At 34.2% G+C, this 19,032-nt stretch overlaps 2 protein-coding genes across 2 annotated transcripts; one reads left to right on the plus strand and one right to left on the minus strand.

Moving 5' to 3' along the window:
- Nucleotides 1-111: 111 nt before the first annotated feature.
- LOC123665020 (snRNA-activating protein complex subunit 4) lies at nucleotides 112-2,556 on the minus strand. Its single transcript, XM_045599382.1, has one exon. The coding sequence runs from the start codon at nucleotides 2,449-2,451 to the stop codon at nucleotides 181-183; it is 2,271 nt and encodes a 756-aa protein (XP_045455338.1). The 5' UTR covers nucleotides 2,452-2,556; the 3' UTR covers nucleotides 112-180.
- Nucleotides 2,557-6,331: 3,775 nt separating this feature from the next.
- Nucleotides 6,332-18,380, plus strand: LOC123665167 (DNA mismatch repair protein Mlh1). The gene is made up of 11 exons (XM_045599509.1): nucleotides 6,332-6,444; nucleotides 6,596-6,659; nucleotides 7,949-8,148; nucleotides 8,895-9,165; nucleotides 9,462-9,618; nucleotides 10,250-10,333; nucleotides 10,530-10,672; nucleotides 12,163-12,713; nucleotides 17,156-17,292; nucleotides 17,700-17,825; nucleotides 18,031-18,380. Exons 1-11 carry the CDS (start codon nucleotides 6,332-6,334, stop codon nucleotides 18,330-18,332), a joined length of 2,148 nt encoding a protein of 715 aa, XP_045455465.1. The 3' UTR covers nucleotides 18,333-18,380.
- Nucleotides 18,381-19,032: the final 652 nt, after the last annotated feature.

Here is a 19,032-nt window from a genome sequence, read left to right on the forward strand (position 1 = left end):
CAAAATAAAAGTGTATATACCTACTTAAACATGGCATATACATATCTATTGCTTTTGTGATAAAGAAAACAGAATAAAAATACATGCTTTTCATCAAATAAAACACTTAAACCACATCAAAAATTTATTACATTAACATTAAAAGTTTACCTAAAATACATATACCATGAGTTTTTCTACTTAAGAGTCTTGTTCAGATACATTATCATTTCCTAATTCCCTAATTACCATTGAAGAAGTATAGTGTTCATTATCAAATAATGTATAATTTTCAGGATAATTATGTGCAAGTTCATTAACTGCCCCAGATGTCTCTGGATGTGCATTTGAAAGTAACATTGGCCACAGAAACAAGGAATTAAACCGCTCCATCAATAAAAATGCCTGAACTTTTAACAAACCATTTCTCCTAATCACAACATTTAAGTTTATCATGTCTTCGTTTTCTTGTTTAGTACAAACATAGGACATTAATCTCTTACAACCAGTTATTGATGAGTAATGTGGTGGTAGAACATAATTCAAGGGACCTAAAAAAACATTTCCCCATATATCAGGGGTGTCATTCATTACTATGTCTGTTTCTGAATTTTGCTTGGAATATGACTTTACTTTTAAAGTTTGTGTGTCCCTGTCCGGCTCCAATAATCCTTTAAATTTTTCACCATAGGAACTCTTCAAAAATTTTTCCTTATTTAATTTTGCTCTCAGTAATATAAGTATTTTACGTAAGTTGGTCACATTGCACTTTTTACTTCTCAGAATTTCTAAATTGTCTGAAGCACTTGCCTCTTCTTGCTCTCTTTGAATTCTTCTAGCTTCTTCCATTTTTACATTTTCAGTTACAAGGTGAGCAATAATGGCATCTTCTATTACATTTTCTGGTGAATCTTTTGTTATTTTTTTGCTTTTCTTGTCTATCACCTCTGATTGTATTCTATTTTTCAAACTTTCTATGGCTCTATTTAAGTCATCTGCAGAATGACCATGACCTAATCGTCTCGCACCACGCCTCGGTGCCTTGGCAATATCTACATTCGGATTCCTTCTCATCCATTTTGACAATGTTAAATATCTAGCTCTTATATGCACCCTATCTTTCTCAGGAAAATATGTTGCTATACTCGAATAATTAGTGGTTGAATCTTGATTTGCCATCAGTTGGACAAGTTTCCTGTCCTCTTCTATTGTCCATACAGTGGATATTCTTCTTTTGGCCAAAACCTGATATCGAACCCTACATTGTGTGAGAGACCGACCTGGAAGATACTTTGTCATCTTTTTAAAGTTTGGTCCGAAATTATCATAACAAGTTAATATGACTGCATCTTCTTCTGCCAAAAATCTGCCTTTTCTTTGTTCGCACATCCTAAAATATTTATTGTAAATTTGAATTTTAGTTCTATTCTCCATTGATGCTGCCACCTTGCCCCATGGAATGTAGTTGTCTTCTCTATAATATTCTATTAATCTCTTAAGATATTCTTCTTCCTCTTTTGTCCACTTCCTACCAGTGAAAGTATTTATCATGTTAGTACGGAAATATACAAAACACTGATAATTTGTTCTTCCAGTATTTAAATCTTTTGCTATCTTGTCCCAGTTCTGTAGCTTTTCATCATATGCAATTTTTTGCAGTGCTATATGCTCACTTCTACTCCAAATGTTTTTATTAATATTCGGATGAAGGAATAACTTCCAAAGAGATCTAAACTCCTGAGCAGTATGCCTATAATTTAATTTATTTGCTATTAAATCCCAGTCATACTCCTCATCTATAGGGAGAGCTATTTCTTTAAGCGGCATTTTATTTACCTTATCATATTCTTTTGTTAATTTTGCAATTTTTTTATTATTATTTTTCCCATTTATTTTGCTTTCACGTTTCAATGCTGCGATTTCAGAATTTATGTCTGCTTTCCTTCTTTCTTGTGACAACTTAAGTATTAATGTATTAAACTGACTCTTATCTTTGACAGTCCAGCCGGGGACCGATACAACGTTTGAAAAGTCATACATTTCAGATTTAGCCATAAGTATAGTATCATCGTTATCTGGAGCTGGAAAGTTAGCCTTGTCTTTGAAATAAGGTTTTCCACAGTTTACATAACGGAATTTTTCAACTTTATCACCTTTGTCATTTGTTACATTATCCGTTCCCTGAATGTCACTCAACCGTTGTCGACATTCTCGTAGACGAGACTGAAGTATCCTTTCAAGTCGACGCCACTTTTCATCGCACATTTTATTGAGATTTAACACTGCCTCGATCTTTGAATACTCCTCGTACTGCGATGAAAAGCTGCCAACACTCGTGCTTATTGAAATTTGTGAAACCGATGTACTCGAGCACGGTTCATCATTAATTAATACCGCGTTAAGTTGCTCCAAGTCTTGGATTTCATTTTCTTCGTCACTCTCTGACACAATATCCATCTCGAATTCGGACATAATTTAATTTAATTTTACTTTGTTATTTATAGAAGTATGGCAAATGTTACAATTGTTATACTTACCTACACAGAAATACTTTGTTATTATGTCAATTTATTGACTGACAGTAGGACTGTTGATAAAATATCGATACATCGAAATATCGATATTATTGTTTAAAAATATCGATATTTATTACTAATACTTTTTTGGATGATATATCGATAATTCGATATTGAAATTTAAGTATCGACACTTGATATTTTGAAGTAAAACTTATTTACGCACGCTTGACTTGGGAAGTAAGCTGGTGAATACGTGATGAGATTGTTACGAAAAGTGTGATCAGGCGAGGCAAACGGAAGTTGAGAGGGACACATAAGTTAGTGAAAGCAGAAAGAGAGAGAGAGAGAGAGACTTAAGTTTCGTAACGCTTCATTTTTTTTTAAGTAAATTTTTATTATTTTATTTTTTCTCGTCAATTATTTAAACTAAAACATCATAAACTTAATCTACTGAACTTTATTCACACTGCATTATTTTTTCTTCTTTTAGTTTAGTTATTTACATACTCGCTTTTACCCACGGTTTCGCTCGCTTTGAAGCTATTAAATGAGTAGAGAGCTTTTATCTTTCGCTATATACAGGGTTATTTGTAAAACACCAGCATCCTTGCAGGACAAGATAGCTAATATCATAAGTAACAACTTTTGTTCTACGACTTTTCATAATTTGTTAGATTTTACTTTCATGCAAAAAAAATATTAATTTTATTTTCGGTTTAAATGTTATAAACTCTACGCGCATCCCAAAGATTAGGTAAAAAATTACCACTTGCGGGTGTGAATGTGAGGGTGGAAGGAAGGGCCGGAGCGGCGCTAACGCCTTTGAACTTGAACTATTTAGCGGCAGTCGGCGCGGCGAATTTGATGCGCCCGCGTCATACGATTTTGTGTGCCACTCGTATTTATTTTACTCGTATCAATCGATGTATTGTATCTGTATTAAAGTAATTTTATAACCATGGCGTACCGGTATTCTAATGTCGAGTACACAGAAGTGGTGAGAATCTGGCTAGGTGTGAGGACAATGTGTCGAAAGCCTGTCGGCAAAATGCAGCTAGGTATCCAAACTTACCTACACCGAGTCGTGAAACTATGTTACCGGTTGATGGATTGGAAGCGGGGGACCTCGTGCATGGACCCCAAGGTCACTAAAGTTAATGAACTTTTATCTATGGGGACACATTAAAACAATGGTGTACATTGGTCGCGAAATTACAAGCCGTGACATGCTCATTGACAAAATAATTTGTGCGTTCAATCAAATTAAAACGAATTCGGAAGTGTTAGCACGTGTTAGTGAACAGCTGATTTTTAGGTATGGTCTGTGTTTTGGTTCTGATGGTGTCTATTTTGAACGTTATATACGCGATAGGCACCGACATGCAAGAGACCTTAGAGGTAATAGGAATTTAGTTTGTAAATATTATTTTATTGTCAGTTATTTTTATTTTTTAATTATTGTAAATACGCTAATTCCACTTTTTAAATACGCCTGCGACAATGAAAAGTGAATAATACTTAGTTACCAATATTTGATATTAAATTGGTTTAATTAAACTTTAGTAAACGTTACAGAATAATAATTAGCTACGTTAATAATTTTCACATGTTTTGGATGTTCAGAATTCAGATAGCTAATCTAGATACACATTTACTTAAGTCACTGCGACATACATACTATGATACTGTCTACAAACCCACCAAGCAATTTATATTATTAACTAAAGTTATTTTATTAACTAGAGTTATTTTATTAACTAGAGTTATTTTATTAACTAGAATTATCGGGCAGAATAAGTGTTATTTATTACTATTATTAGCAGTGCAAGCGCGCACGAACATTGCTTCGTCCTTTCTAAGTTTCTATAATGAATGAAACATAGAGTTACAAATGTCACGACAGTACAATAAAAGCTTAAAAAATCATTTTTAATTAATATATTGAGTTATGTCAAAAGTCGTAGAACAAATGTTGTTACTTATGATGTTAGCTATCTTGTCCTGCAAAGATGCTGGTGTTTTACAAGTAACCCTGTATATTAAGATAAAAGCTCGAGCTTGAGCTTCGAGCTATATATATATATATATATATATATATATATACATATATATATACATATATATATATATATATTTTATATAAAGTATCCTATGCTACTTTTGATACATCCGAGAATATATGTAAAAAGTTTCATAATGATCAGTTAAATAAGTTTTCTGGAAAGCGTAACAAACAAACACATTCACATTTATAATATTATTAGTAATTATCCTAAAATGAAATGTAATTTTCGTAGACGCTTCTCCACGCAGAGAAAAAGAAACAACTGCGTCATTATGGGACAGACATGAAAATATGCTCTTGTGAAGAAAATTTGTCTAATGATTTGTTGTCACAATTTTTGTTACAATACCTGCTGAATTAAAATAGTATTTAGATCAACCAAACAATCTAAAGTCATTAAACGCACTAAAATTTTGGATTGATAGTAAACGTTTCACTCTGGTGCTATATTTTACCAAAAAACAAACAAAAAAAACTGTTAAATATTTGAGTTCTTTTGTTACATCTATAGCATCTGAACGGATTGCTTCTATAATCCAATCTTCTAGTGCCTAATAATCGTAATAGTTAAACAACTGCGCATATAAAACAACGAGTAGTACGCATTATTGTTTTATTAAAATTGAACAATAATTACTTATAATTTAATTTTTTTAACAAATATACTGAATTATAAACTGTGTTAATTATTTTTGAGCCGACTTACGATTGTTTTTTTTTTTAACAAAGGCGATTAAATCAAATCGAAAATATATCGATATATCGAAATATCAACATTTTTTTCGATATATCAAACTCCGATATTGATATATTTAAAAATATCGATATATCGAGAATCCGATATTTTAAAAAATATCAACAGCCCTAACTGACACGACAGTACGAAGATAGCGATATTTTTCTACCACCAAAGATAGGGCGTGTTCCACCTAAGATAGACATCAAAGAGTATATAAATTATGATTGAAAGTGGTTGCTACAGTGATGTCAACTTAGGGGTTTTACCCTCAAATTTAGGGGGAAAAAAGTGAGATGGGGTTTTTTTTTTTTAGGGGTGTATTATATATATTTGTAGGGATATTATTAGGGATTTTTATAACTTCAAATATATTTTTTTTTACTTCTTATTTCAAAATAAGCATAATAAAGGTGTAATAGAATAGGCCTTGGGATAATCCAATCTAGCGAGTACCGAATCATATTCATTTTTATATATACCGCCTTAGCGACATTTAGTACGATTGCTTATTACTAAGAAAACCGATTTAAAAAAAACGCGAGGTTAAACTGCGTTTATGTTTACAACAAATACTTTGATTATTATTAGGTATTTGTTTGTTCAATTCGTACGTTTATCAGCAAGTCATTCGTTAAAAAAATTTAATGTTAGAGAAAAAAGAGTATTTTCAAAATATACTATTATTTGTTTCATGATATTATACTATTTATTAATTATTTTTAATGTATTATTTATTTAAAAATATTTAGTTATTTCTTTATAAATAATAAAAAAAATTAGGGTATTCCCTAGTAAGTGTGAGAATTTTAGGGGTTTTTTGATTGGGGATTTAGGGGAATAAATTTTTGAGAGTTGGCAATAATGTTGGACGAAGTATAGTAATTACTAATCTGTGACAAATAAAAAATGGCGGTAAATCTCAAAAAGACCATCACATGCACAATCATAATAAACAATACATTTAGGAACGCAGTTTTAAAATTTAAATAAGTATATGTATATAATATATATTATAAAAACTATCTAATAATGAATGAACCTGGTGTGATTAAAAAATTAAATGAAGACGTAGTTAATCGAATAGCGGCCGGCGAAATTGTGCAACGGCCGGCTAACGCTTTAAAAGAATTAATTGAAAATAGGTATACAATTACTACAATTTTTATAAGTAATAATTTAAAAGTAATGTAACCGATCATTTTACTTATTGTTTGATTTTATAATAACAGAAAATATGAAGTTATTTTAATGTAATCTTACTTTATAATATGGCTGCATAAAACTTCGTTTCAGCTTGGATGCTAAATCGACAAATATAATTATTACCGTCAAAGCAGGTGGCTTAAAATATTTACAGGTAACAAATTATGGTCATTCGTTAGTTAAGTGGGTTCCGATTTATGGGGTGAAATGGGGGTGGGGGGGTAAAGGGAGGTGGGGAGGGTGGGTTTTTTAGCCCCCCGTAGTGTGCATTTCACGTAAACCCCGTGGTTTCGAAGATTTCGTGTTTGAAGTTTTGGGGTTAACTTTACGTGATTCAGAGATATTACAATACCTTAGAGCTCCGTGTCTGACTCCACCTTAACTCCGGTGCAGCGGGAAGTGCACTCATATGCTCCATTCACCAACTTTCACACTTTATTTTCGAACAAATTTACGTAAAAACGATCTCGATTGCAAGATCAACAAACGATACGAACTGACGCTTAACGACTGACAAATCGACACTTTTAAACAAAATAACGCGTCAGACATAATATTCTAATAAAATTAGTAACATTGCGTGCTAGAATATAGGTTTAGAAATTCGAAAAATACCCAAAACCGAATCGGAGCACCCCACTGTCCACGTGGTCTTGGTCTGTCCTACCCCTAGAGTGTTTTTTTTGTGCCGCGGAGGCGCGGAGGGAGGGCAGCCCTCGCCCGCCGTGCGAAAGCGCGCGAACGAATGCGTAGAGGAGCGGCTGAGGCTGGTCGCCGAAGGCGACCAGCCTCCGCTGCGGAACGGAGCATGAGTGAGCGTGCTTTCGCACGCAAGGGCGGAAGGGCTGCACTTCCCGCAGCGCCGGAGCCAAGCGTTCCTCTAACTTTCGAAATTCTTCTTCTAACCTCAAAACTTTAACCATGGATATCTCCATAACCATGGGGTTCTGAGGTGTGACAGTGGTACCAAGGGTAGCGCCCCCCCCTTCCCCCCACGGTCCCGAAATTCGGTTTTTCCTAATCTAAAGCTTTGTGTTTTAAAGGAAATGCTAAGTGACGCCTTATTTTGGTCAACGGTGTCTATTTGTTAGTCGTTAAACGTCAGTTCGTATCGTTTGTTGATCTTGCAATCGAGATCGTTTTTACGTAAATTTGTTCGAAAATAAAGTGTGAAAGTTGGTGAACAGAGCATATGAGTGCACTTCCCGCAGCACCGGAGTTAAGGTGGAGTCAGACGCGGAGCTCTAAGGTATTGTAATATCTCTGAATCACGTAAAGTTAACCTCAAAACTTCAAACACGATATCTTCGAAACCACGGGGTTTACGCGAAAAGCACACTACGAGGGGGGTAAAAAACCCACCCTCCCCCCTCCCTTCACCCCCTCTTCCCCCAGGACCCCATAAATTGGAACCCACTTAACTAAAGATTTACCAAATTGTAGATACAAGATAATGGAACGGGTATTAGGAGTGACAATTTGGATATAGTGTGTGAAAGATTTACTACTTCAAAGTTAAGAGAATACGAGGATTTACAAGCTATCACCACATATGGCTTCAGAGGAGAAGCCCTTGCAAGCATCAGTCACATTGCCCACCTTACTATTTTAACTAAAACAGCAAACGATAAATGTGCTTACAAGTAAGTTCTAATACTTTTTACTATAAATCTTTATTTGAAATAATTTTCAAGGATTTTATAAGTGAAGAATAACTCAGTAATGCTAACCAGCAAGCAGTCTTCAACTGATAAGAAAATTATGGTAACTATAAATAGATATAATATGAAAATACTGTAATAATACACACAATATAAATATATAGAAATATATAAAATTGGAGTGTCTGTTTGTAATATTAAAATAGACGCCTATAACTAAATTCATATGTATGTATACACACTACATATAGCAAAATAACACTTTTTATAATTTTTGTCTGTTTGTCTGTTTGTTCCGGCTAATATCTCAAATGGCTGGATCGATTTTGACGGAACTTTCACTGGCAGATAGCTGAGGTAATAAGGAGTAACATAGGCTACTTTTATTTTATATATTTTTTTTATTTTGTAACTGCGAACTAAACAATAATTATTTTATCAAATTTCATGTGGACGAAGTCACGGGCATAGCTAGTATATGTATAAAGCCCTCGGTGAATCATATAATTAAACTTATAATGCCAAACAATAAAAAAAACAAAGGTAATGTTTGGTGTGCAAACCTTTTTTTTTGGGTCTGTGTAATTTATATTATTTTGTTTTAATTTTATAGATTCTTATAACCATATTAATATTAATAAATGATGAAGTACCATTGAATGAACATTATTTCAACTAAGTAATGGTATATATCAAATAAATATTTTTTGTAACTAAATTCTATACAGAGCTTCCTATGAAAATGGCAAACTTAAAGGACCTATAAAGGCATGTGCAGGTAATAATGGAACTCAAATAACAGTAGAAGATCTATTTTTTAATGTGATAGCTCGTAAAAGAGCTCTCCGCAGTCCTAATGAAGAATACACTCATATAATGGAGGTAGTAGGTGGATATGCTATACATAACAGCCATGTGGGGTTCACTCTGAAAAAGTTTGGTGAAAATACAGATATAAAGACACCTATAAAATCATCCGTTGTGGAAAATGTTAGGATTGTGAGTATATCATAGTAAAGTAATGTCTTTTAAATATTAATCTATTTAGGTGGAGCTAAAGAAGTTTTTCTGTTAAAAGGTCTAAAGCACTCGTTTATTATTATTATTACTACTACTACTACTACTACTTACCTTAAATAACCTGTTTACGCACTTTGGGACGGCCCTGTTTTGTCTCTGTGAGTTGTCAGTTCTATTTCCTTCTCAAACCTGGGTAATGTAGTAATTGATATGTACAGTTGTTACAAATTAAATATATATATACTTTCTAATGATTAACAGTTAATTTTTTTTAGATCCATGGTAACTCAATAGCTCGGGAGTTACTTGAGATACAACTAAAGGATGATATGTTAACACTTTCTCTTCACGGTTACATAACTAATGTGAATTATTCGCACAAGAAGGGCACCATGCTTCTGTTCATTAATCATAGATTGGTTGATTCACCATGTAAGTATACAAGTAATTTTACTTATTTCTCTACAAATAAATCTATACATATAATAAAATGGTAGGAAAGTCAAGACTGTACATTGAATATTTTTTTAAAAGAATACTTGGGATGTGATCTACAATCGATACCAAAGCCAAAAATAGTTTTTAGAATTTTTGTTTGTTTGTCTGTTTGTCTGTATGTATGACCAGGATAACCTCAAAAAGTACTGCAAGGATTTACTTCAAATTTGGCACGAATATTATTAAGAAGTCGGGTCAACATATAGGCTACATATTATCACCCTATCACCTACTGGGAACGAGCAGTGAACCTTTATTTCTGCAACGCATTCTGTAACAACGTGTAATCTAACGAAGCATATTTGAATGTTGTTGTTATTATGTTAATAACCATGCTATAAGCCAGCTGCCCACTATAAATAAAGACATTCTGTAGTATATTTAGTATCAGCATTGCAACCGTGCGAAGCCGGGGCCGGCTGCTAGTTTATAATAAGACGTGTGCAAAATGGACATAAGAAAATAAGGATATTGTATTTAGAACCAATAATTTTTTTACAAGTCAGTTGATAACATTACTGTGTAGTAACACATATTTAAAAAAATATATATAATTTTTTTTCAGCCATACGTAAAGCAGTTGATTCTGTATATGCAACATATTTGCCAAAAAATGCACACTCTTTTGTTTACCTCAGCATTGAATTAGGTAATTATTAAAACGAATCAATAAAGTTCCTTGAAGTCACTTATTAACTAATCTTTTTTGTTCTTATGAATGATTTACTATACTTATTTAATTAATATATTTAACGGTTTATTTTAACATAGAAAGAGAAGCCTTTACATCAATAAATTTAATTATAGTAATTGTGTTCCAATATAGCATTTATTAATTATTACAGATCCAAAAAACATAGATGTGAATGTCCATCCAACCAAACATGAAGTACAATTTTTATATGAGGAACAAATAATAGAAAGAATAAAAACTGTCATAGAAAGTAAACTGCTCAGCTGTAATTCTTCTAGAGTTATGTACACTCAGGTAAATGACATATTTTAAAATATTCTTTAATTTATTACTAACGAGCTTTTACCGCAGCTTTGCTCACATTGAATTTTTTTTAATTAAAAGTATACTATGTTACTTCTAACACCTCTGAGAATATGTGTACAAATTTTCATGATTATCGGTTAAGTAGCGGTGTGGTTACGGCAACACAAACACACACGTAATACGAAAAAGAATATAAGTCAACCCCCCTCTTCCCGTGGGTGTCGTAAGAGGGGACTAAGGTATAACACAGTTCCACTACCACCTTGGAATTTAAAAAGCCGACCGATGGCAGGATAACCATCTAACTGCTGTCTTTGAAATACACAGGCCGAAGACTGGCAGCAGTGTCTTCGGTGCGTCGTCTGCCTAGCGTGGTGACTATGGGCGACACACATGAGTTCACGCCATTTTTGGCGCAAACTTGTGGAGGCCTATGTCCAGTAGTGGACTGCTGAAGTGATGATCAAGTAGTTTTCGCGTGAAAGCGTAACAAACAAATTTACTTTCACATTTATAGTTATACTTATTGATTTCATTCTTGTTTTCATATACACTTCATGATGTGTTTACGTTGATCATTTTTGTCAGTTCTTTAAAGCTCTATTTGAAATTTTAAATATTGTAATTTATGTATTGTCCTTTAATTCTTTTTAACCGACTTCCAAAAAAGGAGGAGGTTCTCAATTCGACTTTTTTTTTTTTTTTTTATGTATGTTACATCAGAACTTTTGACTGGGTGGAGCGATTTCGACAAATTTTCTTTTAATCGAAAGGTGGTGTGTGCCAATTGGTCCCATTTAAATTTATTTGAGATCTAACAACTACTTTTCGAGCTATATCTAATAATGCGTTTTTACTTGACGCTTTTTTCGTCGACCTACGTTGTATTATACCGCATAACTTTCTGCTGGATGTATCGATTTTGATAATTATTTTTTTGTTGGAAAGGAGATATCCCAAGTTTAGTACCATGATAAGGAAACCAGGATCTGACGGTGGGATCACAGAGAAATTTGTGGAAATTCTTGAAAATCCGCAATAACTTTTTACTGGGTGTACCGATTTTGATAATTCTTTTTTGTTGGAAAGAAGATATCCTTAGTTTAGTACCATGATAAGGAAACCAGGATCTGATAATGGGATCCCAGAGAAATCGAGGGAACTTCTTGAAAATCCGCAATAACTTTTTTCTGGGTGTACCGATTTTAATAATTTTTAATTTAATCGAAAGCTGGTGTTTGTCATGTGGTCACATATACTCGTAAATTTTATTGAGATCTGATAACTACTTTTTGAGTAATCTTTGATAACGCGCCGTTACTTGACTATTTTTTTCGTCGATCTACGTTGTATTACTCGTCGATGTGAATGAAGTCGGTTTTTTTTCGTTTGCGAGCAAACACAATTATATCAAGTAAAAGCTTGTTCTCAGTAGTATGACATTAACAGACATTTACATGATAATGATGTTTTTCCAGGCGAGACTTCCTGGTGCGACAAAAGTTGAAGAAATAGTCAAGAAAACAACAGATGGAGCAAAAGTATATGCTAAAGATTTGGTACGAGTTGACTCGGATGCACAGAAATTGGACAAATTTTTCCGAACAGTACAAAAACCGACCAATGTGGTTGAATCAAATGTGGTAACTGATGAAATACCAGCTGATGTTGAAATGGAAGATATTCAAGATATCGTTTTAGAGAAACAAGTAGACGATCTAGAAAATTCTATAATCTCAGAACCGAATGAATATAAAAGTAGCACAGATAGAATCAAACCAGCTGTTCTAGATAGTAATATTTCATACATTGATCCAAAAGAATCTTTCAAGACGAGAACATTCCAGTATGAGAGGGTAGAAACTAAATTAACAAGTGTTAAACAGTTGAGATTGGATGTGGAAAATAATTGTAATATGAATTTAAGAGAAATATTGGCTAATTTAATATTCATAGCGTGTATTGATAGTCACAGGTCACTGATACAGCATTCTACTAAATTGTATTTATGTGATACCACGCGAATAACGTATGTATTCTCTTCATTTAAAAGAACATTAATAACTATATTGTAACTATTCAGTCCGTAACATCCCACTGCTGGGCATAGACATCTTTCTCCAACTAGCAGAAAGATTGAAGCTTAATATTTATACTAATAGTATAAAGAGGAGGAAGGCAAAAGGAGAACGATCATCTGTGACCCAGGCCCGATAGAAACGAGACATATCTCAGTTTTTTTGTTATTTTTTGTATAGTTAAAGTATATATTTTTTATATTCGAAATCAAAATGGCTATAACCAAAATATTGCCTTATGTTTTTGTTCAGACGATACATAAAAAAAATACTAAATGCCTATTTATCTACAAAATTCGTAAATATATGTAACTAAATGACATAAAAATACAATAGTTATGAGATGTATCTAGGTGACCTGGAGATGCAGCTGGATTATGTAATTTTTAAACTTCTAGTACAACAATCAATTTAGGAGTAATTAAAATCGTCGTCCAACTGCTGGCTTTGAAATACACAGGCCGAATACGGGAAGCAGCGTCTTCGGTGCGACAAAGCCAGCCCTGCGGTCACCACGACTACGGGCCAAAACACATGAGTTCACGCTATTTTTGGCGTAAACTTGTGGAGGCCTATGTCCAGCAGTGGACTGTGATAGGCTGTAATAATGAAAATCGTCGTATTCGATGATTTATTGTATAATAGGAAGTCATATGTATAAAAACGGTCACGCCTGCATGCTATGGCTCAGGTAGCCCTGTGGTGACAGCAACCAATCATGCTATCTCATTCTTTCAGTAAAACAACAATGAGGAGGGCTAGGCGGCGAGTACAAATAAAAAAGTTTTAATTTTTTATTTCAGCGCCGCACTTATAGACTTGACTAGCCCGTTGGCGCAGTTTGTAGTGACCCTGCTTTCTGCTCCGGGGGTTGTGGGTTCGATTCCCACCCTGAGTCTGGGTGTAATGTATATATTTATTTATATATTTATTATTTATAAGTATGTTTATCAAAAAAAAATGTAGGTATACCAGTCGGCTGTTACCTATAACATAAGCATTAAGTTGCTTACTTTAGGAACAGACGACCGTGTGTGTATTGTGTAGATATTTATTATTATTATTATTATTTATTATTATTATAGCCTTCATAAGTACTTTCCTCGGAGGAGACTTGTCACTGCCGAGCGTCATCACCGCAATGCTCGGCGACGACGAGTCCTGGACGGCGATGGTCTCCTTCTGCGAGACAGTAATGTCCCAGAAGGAGAACGACGAGCGGGTGAAAGAGGGGGCCGCCGACGAGGCCTCCGTCCGCAGGCGACGAACGGGGGTGCGTAGGAGGCGCTACTTAATGCGTCTCCAGTAACGCCCCTGTGCCCGTGTCGGGCCGGGATGGGAACCCGGTCCTGCTAGACGCGGCGTCGTCGGGATTGTTCAGAGGTGAGCCGGACAGTCCCATGGAGGAGAAGTCTGGTCTTTTCGCCGAGGCCAGCCTGTCGCTGGAGGGATCCTGTTGCCTGCAGATCCGGGACCCTCCAATTAAAGCGGCTGAAAGCTCCCGCAGGGGTTTTGGTCGGTATTGCACCCTCCAAGTATTGACGCCGATATACGGTTTAGGAATGCCTACCTAGGCTACCTGGATATACCCGTAAATGGGTTCCCCTGCGATAACAAAAAAAAGCCTTCATAAGTACAAAAATATGTGCGATGGGTCGTCGAAACTGTAAAAGGCAGATCAAGCGCGACTTTAAATCCTCTTGTAGCAGAGGCCTGCACCTACGTAGGTATAGGAAATATACAGACGAGACTTAGACGTCCTAAACACGTCTTGACAATCCCGACGGTAGGTTAACCTTAGACAACGCCCCTTAGGGAATACACCCAGACACAAACACACACGCACCGCCTTCGCCGGCGAAGACGAACCCCCCCGCGTTAGACGGCTCGGATTCACCCGGCGTATCGACTGTCCACAACTTCGACTCCTCCATTCCGACGACGTTTTAAGCCGAGGTGTGATCTCGCTAGGAGACACCCTTAGGACGAACGTCACCCCCGTGCCCTCCAAGGGCCTAAATCTTCCTTCGCGGCCGGTGTCTATAGTACCCGGCCCCTCACCGGCGACGCTGTAAAGGCCAGTAGGGCAGCAACAGTCATTTCGAAAAAAAAAAAGCGATTTTAAGATCTTCAGAAACAGAGTATTTAACAAACAAGTGGCGGATATTTGAAGATTTTAGAATTGCTGCAACTTTGATTAATTATTTTCAAGATCTGTACGAAGACAGTCCGTACACAGAAGTTTTCATTGAAATAATTAATCGAAATATACAAGGCCCCAATCGACTGGCCGAGTATGTGGAGGAGAACAATCCCAACAGACAAAGAGTGACGTTTCACAGGATGACTGCAAATGATCCGGAAGTTAAACATTTTCCACAAGTAGCAATTGAAGACTTAATTAAATTCTCAATTGGCAGCTATCACGTGAGGTTAGCACGGTCGTACTGCAGTGAGCATTTAAAAACCACGGGAGTATATAATATGGAAATATATAGACATCCAGCGGCAGTAACGGGCAGACACAATAGTACATTAATCAGGTGCAGAATTCATTCACGACACGTTACAAAAATGTATTATACTTATATTATGTTTGATGAGAACATAAATGGAATAAACGCAATAACAATATTACTGCTCGTGCTATCATGGTATAAGGACATTGGGAAGTTACTCACACGTCATTACGTTGTCTATTACTTAGGGTGGGCTAGATATCGAGATGACTTTGACCACCCCGCACTGGGTATGGATTATATTTTAAGGGACATAGAAATTCAATAAAACTTCTCTCTGATCTGCAATAAATCATCGAATACGACGATTTTAACGAATCCTAAGTTGATTATTGTAATAATAATAATAATAATAATAATAATATATTCTTTATTGTACACCAAAATATAAACAAACAGCAGTAAGTAATTGTACTAGGAGTTCAAAAATTACATAATCCAGCTGCATCTCCAGGTCACCTAGAAACATATCATAGCTATTGTATCGTCATCTATTTACATATATTTACGAATTTTGTAGACATATAGGCCTTTTGTATTTTTTGTGTATCGCCTGAACAAAAACAAGGCAATATTTTGGTGTTAGCCATTGATTTCGAATATAAAAAAAATATACAATTTAACTATATGAAAAATAACACAAAAAAAACTGAGATATGTCTCGTTTCTGTCGGGTCTGGGTTTTTTTTTCTATGGGGCGTGACCGTTCTCCTTTGATTGTTTGTTTGTTTGCATTTAATAGGCTCTTAAACTACTGAACTAATTTAAAAAAAAAAATCACTGTTGGGAAGCTACATTATCCGCGGGTGACATAGGCTATATTATATTTTCAAAAAAATTAGGGATCCTTACTCCAATAATGTAACCCAAGGTGTATAAGAATTACCGAAAACATCGCATGCGTTGCCACTACTATTGATGATAGAATAAAACAATTCGTATGCTTTATTTTTTGTGTTACCCACACATTAGGAAATCCTAAACAATTTTTTAAGCCAATTAATTGGCTAAAGCACCGACACGGTAAGTCGGAGGTGCAGGTTCGATCCCTGCTGAAACGGTCAATTTTGGATATGATATTAAAAAAATTGTTTAGAATAATGTACTACGACTTTGTAGGACACATCGTTATTTACAACAAAAAAAAAATCGCGATAGCCTAAATGTCTGTCTACTTATTATAGTTTTTAAAGGTGTATGTTATGTTAGCTTGTAATATGCACAATAAAGTATATTTCTTCTTCTTCTTCTTCTATAGTTATGCCACGATAAGTGGTCTTTTCTTTTAAAAATTTAATTGATATGCCGCCGCTAGAAAAGGCTCTTTGATATTAATCCTTATCAAAATAAATTACTTCATATTCAATACTGCTTCAATAACTTTATATAACTTATTGAATTATTCAATTTGGACATTCCATCCGAAAGATATCACGAGTTTTGTGATGAAAAATGTGTTAGAAAAAAGTTGCGTGGTCGCCGCTTGGCTTTGCTCGACTAGCCTTTGCGGTTTAGGCGTCACTGGGGTACAGGTCGTTTCTTTATATATTTTTTTCTTTTTTCTTTACTAACCTGACGCAAATAGAAGTGTATATAAATAGATACCCGTGCGAAGCCCGGGGCCGGCTGCTAGTAGGTATATAATAATACTATAACTTGTAGTGTAATATGTTCTTATCAATGTTTTTGAAAAAAATATATTTTGATCTGTATTAATTTATTCAAAAAATAAATTCTTTAACTATATAAATTATATGACATTAGTTAGGTCAGTTTATCATAATATAATACATATATACGGTATAAAGTGTAAAAATACAAATCTAACTTTTAAAACATAACTAATATGTAAAATGATAATGGTTAAATTTTAGGGAGGAGTTATTTTATGAGACAATATTGTATGACTTCCAAAATTTGGGATTAATAAAGTTATCAAATCCTCTACCGTTACAAGAATTGTTCATGTTAGGTTTGAGCACGCAAGAGTCACAATGGGACCCTGAATTAGGTATAGTAACTAAAGTTTTATTGCTACAACTGTATTTAAATATGGATATAGATCTTAACTTTGACTTGACACCATTTGCCCAGTGGTGCAGTTAGCAGTGGCATTGCTTTTTTCGGGTGTTGTTGGTTCGATTCCCGCTTCGAGTTGGGGTGTGATATATGTATGTATTTATTTATGTAAGTATTGTTTGTATGTGTTTATTGAAAAAAAAATATGTAGCTACATCAGCCGACTTACCAACACAACATTAAGCTGCTTACCTTAAGAACAGACGACCATGTCTGTATGTTATGGATTTTGATTTATAGAACAGCAGAACTAATATAAGTTTAAAGTGCTGACTCCATTTAAAAATTCTATTAAACATTAAAAAAAAATTGAAAGTTTAATTAAAATGTATAAAACAGGTGACATGCAAGATATGGCCAAGCAGATGACTCAGCTACTAGTGAGCAAGCGTGCGATGCTCTATGAATATTTCTCACTACAAATAAACGAGAGTGGCGAATTACTGGCTCTACCTTTACTTCTCGGTAAATATTATTCTGTATTACCCATTTAAAATATATCATATCTGCAAAGTATTCAACTATAAAGATATCCATAAAATTTCGTCTATTTGATATTTGGTATTAGTTTTACACCATACAAATCAATAATAGAAACAGTCTAATTTCAATAATCACGTATATTTTCATTATAAAATATTAGTTAATTCATTATTTGATAATATTTCAGATGGTCACACACCATTTATGGGTGCTTTACCAACATTTCTAGTTCAACTTGTTACAGAAGTTAACTGGAGTTCAGAAAAAGAATGTTTCGATACATTTAGTAGACAAACAGCCATATTTTACTCTCAACCAAACCCAGATGATAATGAAGATGTTTTAAAATCTGAAATGTGGAAACAAGAACATATAATATTCCCTGCTATTAGAAGAAATTTTCTTCCACCCACAAGTTTTATTGGTAATGGAGCTATATTACAAATAGCAAATCTATGTGATCTTTATAAAGTATTTGAACGTTGTTAGTTTTAAGTGATAATTTTATATTTAAAATAAACTGAAGAACGAATAAATTTTATTTTGTTTTATTTATTTTTTCTCTATTTTTAAATAAACTAGACAAGGGCTAGTCTTGTGGTGAAGTCTATGGCCACTGTTCCTATCCTGTTTGATAGCCTATATACTTTTTGTAGCTTTAGTTAAAAAATTATAAGAATAATTGTCCGTATTTATGCAAAAAAGAACCACCCAACAAAAACGAACTTCTGAGATATCAAAGGATTTACAAAAACATGTGCAACTCTTATGGATGGAGTAAATATAATTTTTATTTAAATTTATGGTTAAATTACTAATTATACTTTAATTGTATCCAAATTTGGTCTGAATACTCTTAAATCTGCACGTGGTTCCTTTTAACATTTACTGGTTGATAGCTTTTGTAATATGCAAAAAAGAACCACACCCCAGGGATTTACTGATATAAATGAAACTATGTATTTATAATATCGAAATATAGATTTAATTACCAAAAAATATATTAAATTATACATATATACGTTTATTCGACGTTATCATCAAATAAGATTTCGAAATCCACCGTATCTAGTCCATCTATGTCGTCTTCTATTGCATTATCACTAATGTGACCATTATAAAAGCTCTTTGCATCTTGTGTAATGAGATGTAATATGGATTGAATATCCGCTGGTTTCGCTGGTGATAA

This window comes from Melitaea cinxia, chromosome 23, assembly GCF_905220565.1.
Source record: "Melitaea cinxia chromosome 23, ilMelCinx1.1, whole genome shotgun sequence".
Lineage (NCBI taxonomy): Eukaryota > Metazoa > Arthropoda > Insecta > Lepidoptera > Nymphalidae > Melitaea > Melitaea cinxia.

What these genes read in the sequence shown, in the direction of transcription:
- LOC123665167 (XM_045599509.1), top strand. Translation starts at nt 6,332, where the DNA reads ATGAATGAACCTGGTGTGATTAAAAAATTAAATGAAGACGTAGTTAAT. An exon ending in AACGATAAATGTGCTTACAA is followed by an intron (nt 8,149 to 8,894) that starts GTAAGTTCTAAT and finishes AATTCTATACAG; the next exon opens with AGCTTCCTATGAAAATGGCA. An exon ending in TTGTGGAAAATGTTAGGATT is followed by an intron (nt 9,166 to 9,461) that starts GTGAGTATATCA and finishes AATTTTTTTTAG; the next exon opens with ATCCATGGTAACTCAATAGC.
- LOC123665020 (XM_045599382.1), bottom strand. Translation starts at nt 2,451, where the DNA reads ATGTCCGAATTCGAGATGGATATTGTGTCAGAGAGTGACGAAGAAAAT.